Raw genomic sequence first — 20,379 nt, 5'->3', positions numbered from 1 at the left:
TTAACTAGGCGCATTGACCCATCGCATCAATTATTCACAATAGGCTGCTGCTACTCTGAATCAGCAATATTAACCTGAACAATTAGTTAGTCGCATTCGCTGTTTGTGTTAACTTCAACTAGTATGTTTGCAAATGAGGAGGGTTGATTTATGGGAGCGTATCAATATTGTATAATATAATAATATTGTGATTAAATGAGAAATTCTTGAGTATTTTACATATGCTTGTTCACTTGCTTTGTTTACAGTTAGATAACGATTCAATGATATATCGAACACGATCGATAATCCAGATTAAGCACATGTTAACTAAATCAGCATTTGATATATTTTGACATCTCTGAAGCACTTGCTAAGGCTACTCGTGCGGGTTGCAGCAGTTGGTGTTGGCTGATAAATAAGATTTGCATGCCATTAAATAAAGCTGACATTAAACGCTTTTCACGGCATTCCTCTAATTATAGCAATAGATCAAATAGTATATAATTGATGTTGTCGGCTGCCCGCTTAGCATAATCGAAGTACTGAATCGAACGGAAATGCACAGCTCGATTTCAAATGGTTTCATTGAGCCCGGCTTAGTCGTTCGTTGGTGAATGATTTGATCTGCTCAGGTTGGCTGGACTTACCCTTTTCTTCAAATCAAAGCAAGCCTCATCAATGTGGAAGTTGTTGTTTGTAGTTTTTGTTGTTGTTGTTGCTGTTTGTTGTTGTTGTTGTTGTTGTTGTCTGTTAGCTGCTCTTTTGCCCGCCTCTCGCGCTGTCTTTTCACTTTCGTTGGCATCGCTTTGTTATTATTATTATTGCTGCTGCCGCTGCCGCTGCCGCCGCTGTTGCTGTTGCCTCTGTTGTTGTTGTTGTTTTTGCTGCTGCTGCTTGCGAGGCATGCAACACTATCCACAGTCAAATGTCGACGCCAACTGCGCAGCATCGCTGTAACCGAAACGGTAAATGTTTGTTGGCAAACCCCAACAGCGCCAGTTGCATTTTGGCGCTCGTCGCAAACGATTCGCATGAGCCGCATTAGCCCAACTAAAAAGCTGCCAACAACAAGCATCAACAACAAAGCCAAATATCATCAAGACTCCCAAGCAGAGCAACGCGACGCATGCGCCGCTGTCGAAAACAAAGAGCCGTTCATACACTCCGCCCCAGGCCACACAGCAGCATCGACATTATATAACCGTGGGCACGGGCCCCCAGTTTGAAGTTGGAAGTTTTCAGTTTGTGTTGGCAATAGAGTTGAACTTTGCTCGATTCTGGTGCTGCGCATATTTTGCGGCTTAGACATCGCCGGCCACGCCCACCGCTGGCTAATTAATGTGCAGCGCGTAAAAAGAAAAGTCAAGTTGGGCTGGGAAAGATCTCGTAAATTATAATATTTATGGCCTGAAAAGGCCTTTGAGATGCGAATGCGTGTTATTAAATACAAAAATAATCCAAAGTAACCAGAGTTTAGTTCGCCAGCTCATTTGACTGCTGCAAGCGTGAAAGTGAAAAGTAACCGTAACCGTAACAATAGTCGACATCAGCAGCAGCAGCAGCAGCAGCAGGATACCGCTACTGGCATCTGTCATCTGACATCTGCTACAGCTGAGTCTGGCTCTATCTTTGACTTTGGGTCTGGCTCTGGCTCTGGCTCTGGCTCTGGGTCTGGGTCAGTCATGCGCGCGATCAGCCGCTGGCGAGCAGCGACAACATGATGAAGCTATTGTCACCCCATCATCAGCAGCAGCAGCAGCAACGGCTGCGACAACAACAGCAGCTGGCTCTGGCCTTGCGCTGGCTCTGCCTGCTGCTGCTGGTGCACAACGCCGCACAGTTTGAGACAGGTGAGTGTCTACTCAACGTGTTCGACGAGCTTCGATTAGCAACTTGAGTGCTCCACAGACTGCGGCTGCCAGCCGCGAGGACGCGAGGCACGCATTATTGCTGGCGCCAGCACGCAGGAGGGCCAGTTTCCGTGGCAGGCATCGCTGGAGCTGCTGCATCCCTCGCTGGGCTTCCTGGGCCATTGGTGTGGTGCTGTGCTCATCCATCAGTATTGGATACTCTCTGCCGCCCACTGTGTGCACAAGTAAGTGCCCAATGCCCCCAATCGAATCAATGGATGCAGCTCAATGGCTTCCTTCTCCTTCTCCTTCTCCCTGCAGCGATCTCTTTAATCTGCCCATTCCGCCACTGTGGACGGTGGTGCTGGGCGAACACGATCGCAACGTGGAGTCGGGCAACGAGCAGCGCATTCCCGTGGAGAAAATTGTACTGCATCATCACTACCACAACTTCCGGCACGATGTGGTGCTCATGAAGCTCTCCAAGCCGGCGGATCTCTCTCGCAGCTCTTACATACGACGCATTTGCTTGCCCTTCATGCTGCGCGAGCGACCAGTCCAGGAGGCGACAGAGTCAGAATCAGAATCAGATGATGACATGCTCAGCCAACAGCTCGAGCTGGACGATGTGCCCGAGAAGATCGACAATTTCCTGCGCAGTGCGCAGAGTCGCAGGCGCTACCGCAATGTGACGGCGCCCAGCTCCATCAACATGTCCATGCGCGAGCTGATGAATATGAAGATTCTCAATCGCTTGCGTCAGTCGCTGAGGCAGTCGCAGCGCTCCCCGCGCAGCCTCAAGCGCACGCGACGGCGCAACGACAAGCTGATGAAGCTGCAGCTCGAGTCGGAGCAGGAGACGCAGTTCGCCAGGGGCCAGGACTCGCACGAGCTGCCCTTCATGGACTGCGTGGCCACCGGCTGGGGCAAGGCGAACATCAGCGGCGACCTGTCCAGTCAGCTGCTCAAGACCCAGGTGCCACTGCATCAGAATCGCAGGTGAGTTGCACAGCCAAGGCTGCCATATCGGACTGCCATGACGAGCCTCGTACACCCCTTTGCAGATGCATAGACGCCTACGGCAGCTTTGTGAATATTCACGGCGGACACTTGTGCGCCGGCCAACTGAACGGAGAGGGCGGCACCTGTGTGGGCGACTCCGGCGGGCCGCTGCAGTGTCGACTGTCGCACGACGGACCCTGGATACTGGCCGGCGTCACCTCATTCGGTTCGGGTTGTGCCCTGGAGAACTTTCCGGATGTCTATCTGCGCATCTCGTATTACCTAAACTGGATCGAGGACACGATTGCCTCACATTAAGGCCACAGCCCGTCCAGCGCTACTCTCAAAAGAAATGTGAAACGATACACGATAGTCGATAGTCGATAGTCGATAATCGATGGTCGATAGTCGATAGTCGATAATTGTTAACTGTTAGTTGTTAATCGCTTATCGTTAGTTGTTTACAGTTATCATGCTGCGTATATTTATCGAGTGCAAACTTAGCTGTACATTGCATGCGACTACGAATCTGAATTACCGTTAACCTTAATTTTTACATAAGCATAGAATGTTCCCTAAGTTGTTTCCATTGAGCAGAATATAATCCACACCAAATCTCCTTATTAGCTTAGCTCTTAGTATCACAGAGTCTGGACAGAGTCGGATCTCTGTCCGTTGCGGATTGAGGTAATTGTCCAAATTTTGCAAATTTTGCTGAACCCTTTCACATCTCAAGCCTGTACGCATCGTCATTGGGCAGTAGCTTCTGTGCCTCCGGCGGAACGCACTCCGGCGAGGTGGCCTTGTGCAGGGACGTGGCCAGGGCCAAGTTGCCCAGAACGTTGATTGACTTCTCGCCCAGCTCTGCCTTGTGCAGACCAGCCGGCGGCGACCAGAAGCACAGCATAAACGCTGCGATCAGCTGATAGAGCCCGCCCAGCAGGAGGCTCGCCGCGATGACGAGCTGCAGTATGGGCAATGCATACTTCAGCGCATGCGTCAGCAGCTGCAGGCTCATTGGCAGGTTCTCAATGGTGAGATCCACCCAGAGCAGGGGCAGCACCAGATTCTCGAAGGGCTCCATCAAACGATTGAATTTGATATTTCCCACCACCTGGTTGGCCTGCAGACGCACATGGACGTGCAAGGGTACGCCCAGTTGCTGTAGAGATTGGCTAAGTGAGCTTCATAGAAAGCAAAGAAAGCGGATTCCTCTGCACTTACCGGCTGCAGCATGACAGTGGATGTAAAGCGGGACTCGTTGGGATTGAGGCCATCGAAGGCTCTCAGCAAGGTGGGATCAGCATGCATAAAGTGCGGATAGGTAATAGCCAAGGGCATATCTGGGAAGGGTTAGAGAGAGAGAGAGAGTTAAATATATATACATAAATTTTAAGTTTCCGGTTCGCTTACTGTAGTAGCAGGGCGAGACATTGCCCACACCCCGCTTGAGGCACTGGTTGTTCTTGCAGAAGCACGAAGAGTTTGGGCTGTGCAGCTCGCTGTCGAAGATTTTGGGGTCCATGACATACTCGTAGGCATCGAGGCCCTTGAAGGTCAGCGTGCGATTGAATCTCATGGGCAAGAGCCGGCAGAAAGTACGCCGATACACGTAGAACGTGTCGTGCTCGTTCATGTCGCGTGGAAAGAGTGTTGCATCGTGGCTTCCCCAAATGCGATTGCAGTGAGTGCCGCTGGAAGAAGAAGAAGAGGGAAGGGATTAACACCGACAGGGGAAACAGCTGACAATTGCTTACTTGGTGGCCTCATCGTACTCCCAGCGCTTGAAGCCGCGCTCGTAGTTGACGCTGTGGAGGGAGTAGGCGCGCGGTGCGCCGGGCAGCTTGACTCCATGCCTATCCTTGGGCTCCACCAAATGCATATTGACCACGTTGCTCTCATTTCCCTCGCGAAACAGCTAGAACAAAGCAGATTAAGCAGAGATTTAGCTAAATATAATAAAAAACTAACTATAAACTCACCTTCTCCATAATGCCAAAGCTGGAGAAATCGATCAGGCTGGGCACAAACTTGGAGGCCAGGTGCACCAAGTGATCCTCGTAGCCCCACATGTAGTCGTGAACGGTGACCTCCAGCATGGGCTGTGCATTGAGTCGCTTGGCCAGCGCACTTAGCCCCAGTGCTGCGAACATGGAGAGGCTGGCCGCCTGCGTGCTGACGCCCATGTAGGGTATATTGGGCGCCCGGATGCGGTCGACCTTTGGATCACCTACCGAGCGCTCCGGCACGAAAATGTATTCACGCCGTGGCGTATAGGTTATGGTGTTATTGTGATAGTTCAGTGTTACGTTGTGATTGGAGAGGACCTCCTGGTAGACGTAAGGCCCAACCTCCTCCACTTTCAGCTTGGCATCGGTGCCGTCTATGAACGCATCCACGTTCGTGTAGTTGAACATGTAGACCGTGATGTAGACGTCCAACGGTGGATAGAGCCACAGCTTGTAGAGCAGTGTGCTGGGGCCCAAGCTGATTTGCTAACCGAAGGAAGATCAGTTAGAATGTGGAGGATAAAGAGCGCTTGGTTGCAGTGCTTACCCAATCGCCGATCAGTTTGCTTGGATTTGTCATAAAGATCGCCGCTCCAAAGAAAATCAGCGTCATGCCAATTGCAGCGCAACGCAAAAGCTCTGCGAAATAAATTAGAGTACGAGGTGAGTTATGCAATTAGCTCAATTCCAGTAGCAGTCGCAGTCGCAGTCGCAATCACAATCGCAAACGCAATCGAGTCGCATTGCGCGTGTGTTGCAAGCAGTCGAAGTTCAACAAGTTTGCTAAATCGCTGACAGATTGCGGATCGCGTGCGACTGCCTGCCATCCGAGTGACCTTCGCGGTTCTTTATTGCCGTCGACCGCAGTGCGGTGCAAAGATCTGCGACCTACCTCAATGGCAGGAGCAGGAATCGCCACTGGGCCAACAGCAAAATAAAGGTAAAAGAGAAAAATCATAAGTAAAACAAATAAAATCAAAAACAAAACGCTGTCTCCGACCAGACACAATGGAGTTCAATAAACGATCAACGGCACTGGGGCAACGATTTACGAGCTACACGAATCATAAACATGTTACGTCACTGCCCTTGCCCAGAGCCCGTCACATTACCAAGCCCGGCTTAAGTTCTCTTCCTGGGCTTTCTGACTAACATGTGGTAGCTGCGCATTCTGAGCTGACCTCGCCTAGCAGCTGCAACAGCGCACTTGATAAGAATTGTGTGTAGATGCGTACATACATATAGATGCGTATTAAATTGAAACCACTTAAATTAGTGAAAAGTAAAAATAATAAGCACTCACAGTATGCGAGCATTCTTAAGGCTTAATTATATATTGAAAACTAGTTTCCGTCTCAGTTTGGAAATACACACACGACACAAGATGCTCACCTTCCGCCGTGACTGTTATCATTGAGGCTGTGTCGGTTTAATAGCGGATGTGCTCTGATCTTAAACTGATTACAAACCTGACCGATTTTGAAGATCATGGCCGAGCCAGCCCAACCTACGGCGCAAGTCATAAATCAAGCGCCGCCCATTCGACGGAGAAATCATTTAGCGAAATCCCCCGCAAATCGCAGAGACAAGCAATAAATGACACAGCCGCAAGTGCTTAACAATTAGATATAAAGCAAACATTAAAATATCGCATTGCAAGAACCCGCTCAGATCAATGAACCAAGCTTAGCAAGCTCAGCAACCCCTCCCTCAGCTATGAGCTTAGCTCAGATTTGACAAAACATCATAAATTCATTAATAGTTTTGTCGCATTTTTTCTCTCTTTCTGTATATGCTTTCTGCTTCTGCTTCTGCTTTAGCTTCGGTTTCGGTTTCGGTTTCGGCTTTAAGTCAGCTTTGTCACGCCATTAGCGCAAATAAGTTCAAGATTTCAAAATCAAAACAAAAACGCAAAACGACCATCCATGATAACAAATACCAGCCTATATACGTACGTATGTCTGTCTGTCTATGTGTCTGTCTGTCTGTCTCTATGTATGCCCGAGTGTGTATCCTTGCCTTGAATCGCATAGCTGCATTAACACACACCTGGCCAAAAGTGTTGGCCAGCTAGACGACGATAGAAGACAAGCCATAAATTAGCCGCCAAACAAAGCGTTCAAATTATTCTGCTGCAACCAATCTCACATGGGAAACACAACGAGGAAAAAAAACCAAAAATACATACACTTCGATCGGCATGCGACAGCGGACGCTGTGGCAAATTATGCAACTGCATTGCCAAAGTTGCGAACGCGACTGAAGCCAAAAAGCCAAAAAGCTAAAAAGACGCCGTTCGAGTGAGCGGCGTTTGTCTACGACGACAGCTGATTGGAGCTGAGCTCTGAACCCGTTTTAGTGTTTGGGGCGCAAAGCATGAGCAACAGCAGCAACAGCAGCAACAGCAGCAGCAGCAGAGGCGGCTAGTCGATAAGCAAGGTACAGATACATTTGTATCTCAGAGTTATGAGGTTGTTCGGCTGACGACTCTCTGCAGCGGTTTGAAGTTCAAGTTCGCTGCAATTTGGTATACCATTCAAATTGAACAACAACAGTATCAAGAAAACAGGTGCGATGTTTTGATCTCTCAGCCACGAACAATGACGCGACGCTGCTGACCCACTAAAAGTCAAGAATGAATTGTTTTTGTATCTATGAAACAATCTATACGTGAATAATTTCAAGCACCTTCAAAAATGACTTTGTCCGCATGTCTCTGGGTATGTGTTTGTGTGTCGGTGTGTGTGTGTGTGTGTGTGACACTTCCGTCAAATGACAATATGTATTAGACATGTATGTGTATTAGCCAAGCTAAGTCGTCGGTATCCAACAGCTACAAGATTCGCGCTCATGCCTACGGCTGTAACTACAAGATACGCTCGCACAACATTTGAAGTTGTTTGGGCGCCGTTTGTTTGCCGGTTTGTTGATCGTTGTTTGACTAATGAATAATCATAGCACATAGTCGACTGTTAATCATCGCCTAAAAGCTGAGAGCGAGAAGTAAATGGGGTAAAAAACCCTTAAATAGTCACGCCACGTCAGTAATTAGATAATTAGACAGCCTGACAATGAGGAAATGCAAACAAACAGGCTCTCGCTCTCCTACGTCAGAATCAGGCTGCAGCCCCTCAGTGAGCAGCCCCTCAGTGAGCAGCCCCTCAGTGAGCAGCCCCTCAGTGAGCAGCCCCCCAGTGAGCAGCCCCCCAGTGAGCAGCCCCCCAGTGAGCAGCCCCCCAGTGAGCAGTCCCACTGTGAGTTCCGATCGGCAGTTGGCTTTGAAATGGATAGCTTTTGTATATTGTAGATATTGTATCTATTTTATTTATTTTTTATTTTTTTTATTTTCTATTTCTATTGTTGACTTTGGCTTTACAAATTTGTTGTTATTTACATTGTTTAGCACACGTTAAGTTGTGCATTATATGTAGCTATTTTCTATGAGTGACGATTCTAAAAATCGCTAAGGAATTCAGCAAATATTATACTTTGCCAAATATTCTGGCTGGGCACAATATGATAATGACTGGCCGGCACCCATTGACACTTCAGAGGAAAGCAAAAGTTATTCTGCCGGAAAACATGTTTTCACACATCTCGAGACTCCGTCAATTGTGTGACTCAATTGGCAAAGAGTTTGCCTCTTAACAAGTCTGTGTGCATGTGCATGTGTGTGTGTGTTTTTTTTTTCTTCTATTTTCTCAATTTTTATCTGTATTTTTGGCCCAATCTCACCCAATTCATCTTTGAGGCCAATGCTGGACATTGCTTAAGGTTCGCCTTCAATTTCAAAGCGTTTCGTTTCGTATCGTTTCGCTTGTTCGAAGCGTCATCAAATCCGGACTCATGGTAAGGTAGTACGTGACGTTACAGTCTGAGTCGCGTCAGCTTCAAACCTTAATTTATGCAAGCTTAATTACAACTGAGTTCCGTTAATACACGTGCGTCTGTGTTAGTGAGTCTAAACTTTGGAATTAGTTTATTTTCAATGACTTTGTCAAAACGATCTTATGATAACTATGACAGCAATTACTTACGAATTAAGGCAAGTACAATCGCAGATCAATTGGGCCTGCCCATTGCCGGCTTTTCTCAATAACAATTTATGTAAATTATTTGCTTGGCATTTGTATTTTTGTTTAATTCGCTTACTAAAGCAACTGAAACAAATACAAATTGCACATTTTGTACGACATTCAAAACTATTTCAATGCTTTTTTATGTATGACAATAAATCCAATTATATATAGTATAGCATATTTTTATTTACTCCAAGTTAAACCGCATAGCAGAAAAATTAAGAGAATGAGCAAAAAAAAAAAAAAAAAAATAGACAAAATTCTATATGTATGACTTTAACTAAAATATTTATATATAAACTTTTTCTTAGTGATTTTTTTTTTTTATAAAATATATGTAAATATACTTTTATAATATAAACATATCTATTTGTTTTATTATGCTTTGTTTAAAAAAAAAAATCTCATACACCAGTGTATTTAAAAAAAAAAATGTACCTATTGCCAATTATTAAGGAATAAACTTTTAAGTAATAATTATTTCCACTCTCTATTTGAGCTAAATTTACATTTTTAGTTGCATCCCCAATATTAGGTCAGACTCCCAAAGCTAGGCAAATGTGTAGCGCTTTGTTTACATTTGAATAGTGTGAGAAATTCCCGAAGTTCTACATATTATTAATTGGTTGACTTATAAGCTTAAAATAATTATTTATCATGCGATATATAGTGGTTGCAGTGTTAATTCCAAATAACAATGTATTAATATGTGCTTTTTATCGAGTACTCGTGAATTCTGAAACCAAGCGTACTAAACTAATTATCCAGGCTTACAAGTTATTAATTTGTATATCGTATTCTAAACGTGCTGTGTCCTAGTACTGTGAAGAATTTATTGAAGTGTGAAGTAACGGAAATAAAAATACAATATACTTTTCAGATTGAATTTAATCAGCTTTCGATTGGATGTATTGCTTTAAGCGTAATCTGATGGATTAGTGTGCTAGATTAGTTTTCAGCTCTCTATTTATACTTTGAGCAAGAAGAAGCATCTACAAGATCATTGTCGACAATTCTAGTTAAGGTTACCACCGAGTAGAGAATACGAACAACAGCAACACGGAGATCATACAAGACATTCACTCAAATCAACTTAGAACAATATGGTAGGGGCAGAGTGCTGTGACACTTATGGAGATCTAAGTGTTGCATTCATAAAACATGAATTAGCTGAGCAAAAAACAAACAATACAATAGTCACTATATATAATATATAACTATTATAGCTATGCACCCAACTTAACTGCCAAGGTATTTGTCGGGTATTTCAACCGAACCCGCCTTTAACTCTATGACCTTCCAGCCCAGCTCTTGACAATTGCGCAAATCTGAGTCAGTCAATATGAGTGTATTAAAGTTGTATCACTAAAAGACAAAATTATTGTTACTCGAGCTCTGAAGAAGATTTCATGAAACTTGAAAGACTAGCAAAGAAATCTTTTAGTTTGAAATATTTAATATGCAATTCTCTTTCATTTAACAGTTGAATGGAATTTTGTTATATTTATAATTTTGAAATAAAACAAATAAATCAATTATTCTCAATTAGCTCAGATTAAAGCAAAAATATATCAATATACCATAAATTATTGAAACCGGCTTTCAATAAACTGTTTAGTACCGCAATAATTAATTATTCAGACTTTCAATGCACAATTATTTCAATTAACTATGCTATCATTTTTTCCCCGTTTAAGATAAGATATATTTCTGATAAATCTTACTAAATAATCTCTTGATTAGAAGAGAATGCGATTTGCTAGCACGCAAATCTGAGAGTCGAATCAACATCAATTTTTTGTTAACAAATTGAAATGGCTAAATGATCTTACAGCTTCTAAGCTGTGTGTGTGCAGCAGCAGAGCCGAAAATATGCTGTCGGGCCAAGTAAGTCTTGCATACTTTTGACGTGATTTGCATGCAGGCAACCGTCAAGCTTTCGACATACTCCCAAATCCTGCTTAATTACATTGAAAGAGCTAGGTTGCAAAATGCATTTGGCAACCAGTTTTGCGAGTGCTAAAGATTTTTATGTTTCTCGGCGAGCAGATCGGGAGTTAGCCTTTACATGAACTCTTTTATGGGTGTCTTTGGACGTGATGAAGGTGGCGAAGTAACGGTATAACTTAATTAAGATCGGACCTCACTTTAATTTACTCACTTGCATTGCGCTGGGTTTTGTTTGTGAACAGTTTCATTTTTTGTTGAGCGTCGCTTTTATGGTCTTGGCGCGATTTTCGCAACGATTTCAGCTATTTGAAGCCGTGTGTGGCAATCAATTAACAGATATTTATATTTGCCTGTTTTATGATGAAAATCAATTGCAGCCGCAGTTCATAACTATATATATTTATATATATATATATATGTAGAAAAGGAATATCCACATATATCGACTATATTGCAGGCAAACAAAACGATTTACAATAACAAGTCCAAAGTATGCGAGCTCTGATTAATTTGCATCGATCGCTTGGCGGGTAATTTGAGTTAATAATTCATTAATATAATTTTATTGTTTACAAATATGTTTCTATTTGTATTGGCTTGATTCACGTTTTTATTGGATTAATGCACAGAACATTTCGAGAATTTAACGAATTATTTTGTAAATTGTATTTGAGTTGATGCACTTGTTGATCAATTTATTTGATTTATGTATTTAATTTAGTTGTTGCTGATATTGTTGTTAGTATATTGAAATCGACTGACACGCACTTCCTATTCTCACGATATTTGACAACTTAATGCGCTGAGCTGAACGGCAGTGAGTACCTTTATATGGACTCTTGGGCCGGGCAGCTGAGCTCCGACTGAGACGCTAACAGCGACCCAGCTCAGACTCAGATCGAAACGTAGACCGAGCTGCGATCAAGCATCTAGCGTCAAAGCGCGAAAATCTTTTCATGAACCGGTCCACTTTCAAGCCTCAGCTGACGCTGACGACGACAGCGACGACGACGACGACTATGGCGACGGCGGTACTGTCGACGTCAACGTCGAAGCCGATGCCGATGCCGACGCTCGCGATCCCTGGGTGTCAGCAACAACACAAGCATAACTGGCAACGTTTAATATACGCCAAGTACTTGCAACTAAGTAGTTTATTTCAAATAATCCCCGAGTGCTATTTGCTCCAAAGTTTCCAGAACGATGAGTTAATCGACACTGGGGACGACTATATGGCTAGTCGGGGGTTACTAAAGTTCGTTAATACTTTTAATTGTTGTTGCTGTTACTATAATAACAATTGTACTTGTGGTGCGCCATTTTAAAGATCACTTAACGTTGCTTTACATTTAATAACACAAATGACTCTATTTAATCCCTAATAACCACGCACACGTGCCCCGTCCCCATCGGAAATGTTTATTCATGAGCCGCTCGCATTTAGAGCCAATTTCTGACAGCGCACAGCAGCCTGTAGATCGGCTAGTTAATAGTCAATAACTATTAAGTAGCAATGCGGATAATGATCGCTCGATCTGATCGATTTAGATCGTGTCTATTGGGCCCAGTCACGTTTTCGCAGCAACCGCCAGCACTCGACGGACGATTCTAAAAGCATCTGTCCATTAGATCCTATGTTTATTATTGTGTCGACTTAGAAGAGGGCGGTCCATTAGGCCTTAAGCGACCCGCGCTTCAGCTGAACTCAAACTCAACTGTTGTTTCACGTCTAGATCGCATGTCTCTAATTTCAAAACATCTACTTAATTATTATTGCGTACATTAGCGCGTAACTTAAATACGTTTTGCTTATTGTTTTATTATTTTATTTTCTTGTTCTCTGAATTTTTACTACAATTGTCTTGTGTTCTGGCATTAAAAGTCGACCGGAATTTTTTGGAGCTCAGATTCTCGAGAAATTTCGCTCAGGCTAAGTGTACAGCCAATGGATGCTACTAAATAGCGTTTGTCATGCATAAAAACTGTTTATTATTGTTTATAGCGAGTACCCCATAATTATTGCACATTAACAACGCCATAAAATACGAAAGTGCTTAAAAAAGCTCAGTCCAGTCAAAAGACTTTTCACAGTACGCATTGAGCTTTGAGCTTGCGGCCAGGATATGTGATATGTGTATTGCCACAAATATACAAGAAAAAGCACAATACTATTAGAGCTTTTATATGTGAGATTATTGAGCTTTTTTCATACAATTGCACATAAATAAGCACTATGCCTAATCCTTTTGTACCTGAGCACAGAAGCATTGAGCGAAAACAATCCCGCAAAAGGAAAATTATTTTTTTATTTTTTATACCCTGAACCCATTGAAAATGGGAAATCAGGGTATAATGGTTTTGTGAAAAAGTATGTAACGGGCAGAAGGAGGCGTGGCAGACCCCACAAAGTATATATATTCTTGATCAGCGTGACGAGCTGAGTCGATATAGCCCTGTCCGTCTGTCCGTCCGTCCGTCCGTCCGTCCGTCCGTCCGTCCGTCCGTCCGTCCGTCCGTCCGTATGAGTGCGTCGATCTCAGAAGTTATAAGAGCTAGAGAGCTGAAATTTGGCATGCATACTCGTGAGTACCATACGCAGTACGAGTTTGCTTTATTTTTTCGATAAATCGTCCGATAACTTTTTTATCGAGAATAATCGAAAAATTGATTTTGTTTTTTCAGCCTAATTTGAACATTTTTAGACCTGGAGTCTTCAAATTTGGGTTGTATATAAAGTTAATGGATATAAAGATTTTGTAATTTACAGATTTTGGATACCACGCCCCCTTCGCCCCCAATTTGTAAAAAACGCATTTCAAGTACTAGAGACTTGTGCTTTGGAATGTACACACGTATTCACCATATAATTACGCTCTGAAAGTTTCATTAAGATCTTATGTCTACAAAAGAAATTATTCAACAAATAAATTCTCATAATATTGCCCACACTGCAGCGCAGCCCAGCGCAGTCGCTGCTTACTGCGCAGTTAGCAGAGCGCAGGCTTATGCGTGCGTGTGGATGCATGTGTATGTGTGTGTGCATAAAAGTGCAGAATGATTAGAATATCAGCTTAGAGGGTTCAGGGTATCTCCTAGTCGAGCAGTCTCGACTAGAGCCTTCTTACTTGTTTTAAATTTGAATTCAAAGAGATTTGCTTTAGAAACATTTCTAGAAAGATTTCTAATTATTTTTAGTGTCTTTTTTTAGATTTAAATAATAATATATGTGTATTTCTATCTCCTTATATGCACATATATATTAACAAATCGTAAACTTTTGAAAATTTAATTACTGAGCTAAAGACCAAAGTCTTAGCTTTTCACAAATTGAACGCTGTGAGGTCAAATGGAAATGATGTCAAATGCTTTGAATATATATAAATAGGAATATAAATCATAAAACATGTGAGAGCACTCTATTTGGGAGTACCCGAAGCTTCGGCTATACCTTGAACATTGCCCGATCGGATGTCTCAGAAAACAGTTTTGCTTCTACCATATGGAAACTTTTCGGCACTATAAATTCTTTTAAAAAAGTAAGGCGAATACAATATATAAAAGATAAGTAAATCAATATAAATACATTAAATATATAATCCACTCTTTGCTTTTGTTAAGGAATATAGTTATATATATTGAATCAGCCATGACAGCTGTCTGTGCTGTAAATTTGTGGCTTTCATCTTCATATGATCTGACAACTATTGTCAACACTTTTCATTATAATTCGGTAAAAATAGCTAACTTGAAAATTAGTTGTCACTTCTATTTAAATAAGTTTGTGTAATGGTTTTCAAGCTATCGTCAACAATGTATGCACAGTGAGCTTTTAATTATCCACTAAGATTTTCACAGCATCAATTAAATAAATTATAGAACAAACAAGGAATTTTTATTCAAATTTAATATATTTAAATTGTAAATCTCTGACCTTAATTGATAATTGATTTATGAGAACTTGGAATAATATATTTTGTTTTCTATTTAATTATATATTGCCTGAGTGCAGCGCTATAACTTTAATCAAATTTTCAACACAGGTAATATACGTAATTTGTTTCGACTATACAATAAAAATATTTGTTCGCTGTGAAAATGGTATACGGAATTAAATGAATCTAATCATATGGGATGATAGCCCTACGTGTCATAAGTCCATACGTCATATTCCAATAACTGTTTCTTGAAATTATAAGACAACATGCACAATTTTCAGTTTGACGAGCACGCGATGCGTGCGTTCGCTTCTTGCTTCCAGGGAAGCTCCATTTGCATACTACTTAAATTTATAACTGTATTCGGTGGATGTACTTGGAAATCAAATTAGGGGCCATAAAATTCTCTACGAAAATTAAGCTACAAAAAACGTCATCGCACTCGATGCCTTGGCTGTGACCCTATTAAGCACATGCGCCAACATTTTAACACATGCCAGGTGAGAAAGCTGATTTCTCAGCTTTCTCAGCCAGTAAGTGTCAGGTGGAGCTGCCATCTGAAATCCCTCAATACAATGAGCTGCATGCAAACTGTTGCAAGAGCCGCATCCTTGAACTAAATAAACTTGCAGCAGGCTGACTGGAAGCACTCACAGCGGGGAATTCCCAATTCCCAATTCCCTTACGGCGACAACAAACAACTAGTCAATACAAACAGTACAAACGGAACTACGCGCATTGATTTAATGCGTTGTATAGTGGACAATGTACTGTTAGCTTTGATTGTGATATTAAGCCTCGCCTAATGGCTTAGAGCTAGCAATTAGATTGGATATGCTGACAAGGTGGAAGCTGAACTCGAGTTGAGTTCAATCACAGAACACTTCAACAGCTCAAACTAATAACATAGGAAAGTTTCTTCCTAAGCTCGTTGAGCTGCAGTAAAACTCTAAGCCGAATAATAAGGAACAGAGCAGTCGACCAATTAAATTTAAATATAATACGCAGTCGGTTGTCTCTAATGAATATTTACCCAGCTTAATTGCACTTGTTGCTGTCGTATACATATATGATATATCACATACATCACACAGATATGTGTGTAGCTGCAATAAGAGCATAAAAAAACTAACTGAACTAACTTAATAGGTGTTCTATGTATGCTACCTGTCAATTAGCCAGGTCACTCAAGTTAATGCGAAAATAAAAACACTATAAATGAGGGGGAGGGGCAATACAAATTATTAGAGATATGCCGATTGTGCACCGCGACGTATACGTAATACGTAATAGAACATTCGACGTTACGTACACGCATCTAACCAGAAGTCGAGCATTGGAATATGGTATTACCTATTCGGTTAGCAAATCAAATGACCCCAAATTAAATCAATGGCTTTGGCATGCCCTTTTAATAATATTATTAAATATATCAAGTATAGATAAAGGTAACTCGTTTGCCCGTTACGGCGTCACCAAAGTGACGCCCCTAAACCCTGGCTACAATTAAATAATAATCAAATAATTCAAATTAATGATAGAGAGCATTTGCATATCGGCCGCGCACTCTCAGGTGGGCGATAGGGGGGCTGCCAGCAGGCAGTAATCCTTCGCCATGCCTATTCTCATTAATAACATTCAGCATTTCGCGATATCTCGTTAGCCAACTGTCAGCATTTGTTAGCTAGCATTGACGTTGTTTTCAGCTCCAGCTGCTCCAAAAACTTTTGCCAACATAATTAGGTTGCATATGAAAATATTTTTGAGGCTTCCTCTCTGTCGGTAGTCTCTGCCTCTGGCGGCTGCAAAATATCCTGCAGCAACATCTAGGTCATGGTGCGGACGACTATATAAATGCCTGTTGCTGTACGCGTTCGTTTATCATTTACCTTCGGTCGTCGGATCCATCCACTGCCTGTTGAGCACGCCCATCATTTCCAATCAACAATCCATCGCTGGCCGATTTCCATAGTGGCCTGTTGCTCTGCAATCTCGTCCATCATTCATAATTTTGCCCTCGGCTCGTCAGGTACTTGTTGCGGCAGAGGCAGCGACAGCGGCAGCAACAGTTTGTGCAACATTGCAAGTGTCATACGTCCGTCAGCTACTTGTGAATACTCAATTAAAGGTAAGTCGATATTAAATAATAAACAAACAAAAAAAGGAAATCACATTTTCCTATCATTTTCTATTGTGTGATAAAGTGAAAAAGAAAAAGATTATTTTTGTGTGCAATATGATATAGCTTAGTTGAGCTAAAAATTTTTAGTGAATTTTTATAATTAATTTATAGTTTTATGTATAATTGATTGTTATTTCATTTATTTGAATTTTTAACCTGTTTTTGTAAGAATGTAAATTAAGTTTAGTTGCATTATTAAATGATCATTTCATTCGAATATTTCAATTATATTTAGTTAATTTTAAAATACAATTTTTTTAATTGTTTAAGTTCTCTTATTAATTTTTTAATTATTTTAAAAAATGATCGGTTTTTTAACTGAAAAGATATTTTTAATATATTTTTCTTATATTGCATGTGCGAAATATTTCTATATGTATATAATTTCGATATGTTAAAGCAAAATTCGTTTGTTGTTGTTTTTTTTTTTTTTTTTTTTTAGTACTTCATACTAGAAGCAAAGTTTAGTTTACTGAATTTAATTCAGGATTATTCAAATTCTAATGAGTATATAAATTATTATTATACTGATTGCAAAAGTTTGTGAGCGTGAGTAAAATAATAATCTTTTCATCACATAATTGAATATACTAAAAAATTCGCTTCTATTCTACTTGATAGCAGCAGCAAATTGAAATAATAAAGAGGAAGGGCAACTGCTCCTCTAGAACAATAAATTTAGTCAATCAGTCAGCAGCTTTCTTTGGGCCAATTAATGATTTGCGTCAGATGAATTTGATTGCAGTTATGCCAATGCGATCTGGTGGCTTGTGAACTTCATAAACAAAGCGATAATTGCACAGAATTTGCAAATTGGCCAGATATTGCAGTATGCGCTACTGGTATTAGCCGTGGCCCTAGCCGGGCCGGCCTGTAAATGGGCTTCTAATTAGACAGTGTGGGGGCAATCGGGTTCAGTTCAATATGAGATAAAAACTGCATAAGAGTGCAACTGATATTTAGTTATGCAAATCACAAGTGGAACAACCAGTAATTCTCCTTAATGCCCCGAGCTAATCTTAGCTAATGCTAATGCAATTTTGTAGCGAGCTATACCGCGTTATTCCAATTTCCTATTATAAGTAATTTTCAATCAGACTTCGTTTAATCCCAGTCATTAGCCACTTCTCTCTCTCTCTCTCTCTCTCTCGCTCACACTCCCACTTGGCCTCAGTTACTTTAGATATCTCACTCTCTCACTCTCTCTCTCTCTCTCTTTCTCTCTCTAACTCTGTTGCACGTGCAGCTAATCGCATCATGTCGTATTCAATGCGCTGCACATTAGTCATCTGCGTGGCATTCGCTCTGTTTGCCGCCGGCTGCATTGTGGAGGCCTCCAAGACTCGACCACCGCGCAACAATGAAATCAACACCATGGCAGATGCGCTCAAGTATCTGCAGGATCTCGATGTCTACTATGGCGACCGGGCTCGTGTGAGGTTTGGCAAGCGCGGCTCGCTCATGCAGGCCATCCGCAATCGAATGCTTTTAAATGGTGTTAATACTGAACCATTCAATGACAATAACAATGGCGGAGAATTGGTAAGTGGATATCCGAAATAACCGTTAGAAATCTGTTAAATGTATACTTTATCAACTTGGCAGATCCATGACGTTGGCCAGGAGGAACTGTTCTAATCACGATTCGTTGAGAGCGGGAGGGAGAGAGAACTAATTTGAAACTCTGTTGCAACTGTTTCAAATCAATAGCTTAAACAATTACCGAAACTTTGAATATGAATGTTAATTACAATTAAATGTTCATTGCAAAATATTCATAATTAACTGTTATATATAAATGTTTGCTTCCTGAAATGAAATTAAAGCCAAAGGCAGGCACAAATCGGAGCCTAATCAATTTGCTTGTTTTGTTTCCGTTTTACGATTATTTTTTATTTTACTGGCGTTTACTTAATATTGAATTGCTTAGCCCAGTTGAATGTTTTCAACTTCCTTGATGAGTTCCATGTGCTTGAACTCATCCGGGCGCTTGGTGAATGTCTCCAGCAGCTTGAGCTTGCTCTCGTCGGTCTTATAGTAAAACATTTGCAGTTCATTTGCCAGGCACTGCGCCTCCTGTGCGGTCAGCACCTTCGTGTCGTACTCTCCGCGCATCAGTATAATGCCCTTGTCCTGCATCTCGGTGTAGTGCACCAAGGTGAGGCATTCGGGGGCATTCTCTTGGTGCACCTGGTAGGCCAGCAGGGGTGTAAAGTGCACCGAATTGGCAGCGAACTGCAACATGATGAATTCGAATCCTTCGCTGCGCGGCAATGGCAGTAGGAAGATTGGATGCTCCTTGGCGCGCTCAGTCAATGTCTGGTACTGACTGGTAGTCAATGTGGCAGCCAACACTTCCTTGGTTTTGTGGTATTCGATCCATATCTGCGATATCTCATCGGCGTTCTTATCAGCGATTAACTCCATCTTCATGATGTCGGTTAGCTTCTTGTGGGGAACTTCGGCCGACTCTTTAGCAAGCTTCTGCTTGGGATTCAAAAGCTCTGAGTAGGATCTAAAAATATGGGCATGTTTCCTGTTATATATGTCTGTAACATTAATGAGGTTCACTTACCTGGCCTGAATTTTACCATCTTTAAAGGGATTGACGACGCGCTCAATCCGATCCAAGAATTCTTCTGCCGAAGTTAGTTGTGCTTTGGCAATCTTATCGGCATACTTGGAGTAATAGGGATTTGTCTCTTTCAATTTTTCAATTGCCTCCTTGGCACGTTGTGAAGAGGTCATTGTAAAGCTGCGTTTAAATAATTGCGGATTTTTTGGCAAAACACGTAAAACTTTACGAGCGCAGTCCATGCCGATCCAAATTAAATCGTGAGGTTACACAACACAGCACAGCTGACAAACAGCTGAGTTTCATTTCAGTGCTGAAAAGTGTCAATGGGTAATCAAACCACATTTCAACCAGCAGTTGAGCACAGGGTGTGTTCTTATAATTATATTCAAGAGTTGTCTTTCACTATAATTGGACACAGAAATCATTTTCAACTAACAAAAAAAATTTAATTTTTATTTTTATTAATGCGTTGACTCTTTGATGGTATAGTCTTACATGAGTGGTCTTTTGAACCATACAATATTTGCAGTATTTTTTCTGTAATTGATTACATTATTTATTTGATTTTATGGTCACCCTTAACTTTAGTCTGTTAAATATTGAACCGTTAAGAAACCGTTAAATGTAAAACAATTTGTATTAAATTAGCATTGGCAAGCGAAAATCGAAGATACTAAGGTACCAAAGCCCTACTTTCTAATGAAACGCATGTTTTATGTTTCTTTTTAACATGAAAGTTATCAATTTATATTTTTTGTGTCTGTAATAATAGAATTAAATTCATTTAAAAAACATAAATAAATGTCGACTTA

General features: G+C 41.5%; 4 protein-coding genes across 4 annotated transcripts; 2 read left to right on the top strand and 2 right to left on the bottom strand.

Moving 5' to 3' along the window:
- Positions 1-1,453: 1,453 nt before the first annotated feature.
- On the top strand, positions 1,454-3,457 carry LOC6574699. The gene is made up of 4 exons (XM_032732561.1): positions 1,454-1,832; positions 1,891-2,077; positions 2,154-2,831; positions 2,897-3,457. The coding sequence occupies exons 1-4, from the start codon at positions 1,700-1,702 to the stop codon at positions 3,150-3,152; spliced, it is 1,254 nt and encodes a 417-aa protein (XP_032588452.1). The 5' UTR covers positions 1,454-1,699; the 3' UTR covers positions 3,153-3,457.
- Positions 3,288-11,681, bottom strand: LOC6574698 (scavenger receptor class B member 1). The gene is made up of 7 exons (XM_002000693.4): positions 11,084-11,681; positions 5,391-5,482; positions 4,817-5,329; positions 4,592-4,752; positions 4,248-4,528; positions 4,059-4,177; positions 3,288-3,996 (listed from the first exon to the last, which is right to left on the bottom strand). Exons 1-7 carry the CDS (start codon positions 11,118-11,120, stop codon positions 3,559-3,561), a joined length of 1,641 nt encoding a protein of 546 aa, XP_002000729.1. The 5' UTR covers positions 11,121-11,681; the 3' UTR covers positions 3,288-3,558.
- Positions 11,682-16,684: 5,003 nt separating this feature from the next.
- Positions 16,685-18,847, top strand: LOC6574697 (neuropeptide F). Its single transcript, XM_002000692.4, has 3 exons — positions 16,685-16,935; positions 18,236-18,531; positions 18,595-18,847. The coding sequence occupies exons 2-3, from the start codon at positions 18,247-18,249 to the stop codon at positions 18,625-18,627; spliced, it is 318 nt and encodes a 105-aa protein (XP_002000728.3). The 5' UTR covers positions 16,685-16,935; positions 18,236-18,246; the 3' UTR covers positions 18,628-18,847.
- Positions 18,848-18,860: 13 nt separating this feature from the next.
- Positions 18,861-19,850, bottom strand: LOC6574696 (ATP synthase mitochondrial F1 complex assembly factor 1). The gene is made up of 2 exons (XM_002000691.4): positions 19,565-19,850; positions 18,861-19,504 (listed from the first exon to the last, which is right to left on the bottom strand). Exons 1-2 carry the CDS (start codon positions 19,804-19,806, stop codon positions 18,916-18,918), a joined length of 831 nt encoding a protein of 276 aa, XP_002000727.2. The 5' UTR covers positions 19,807-19,850; the 3' UTR covers positions 18,861-18,915.
- Between the last annotated feature and the right edge of the window lie 529 nt (positions 19,851-20,379).

Source organism: Drosophila mojavensis, unplaced genomic scaffold (genome assembly GCF_018153725.1).
Source record: "Drosophila mojavensis isolate 15081-1352.22 unplaced genomic scaffold, ASM1815372v1 contig_231, whole genome shotgun sequence".
In the NCBI taxonomy this organism is placed as follows: Eukaryota; Metazoa; Arthropoda; class Insecta; order Diptera; family Drosophilidae; genus Drosophila; species Drosophila mojavensis.
The sequence above is the reverse complement of the archived record's forward strand: the minus strand, read 5'-3'. Positions and strand labels throughout refer to the sequence as shown.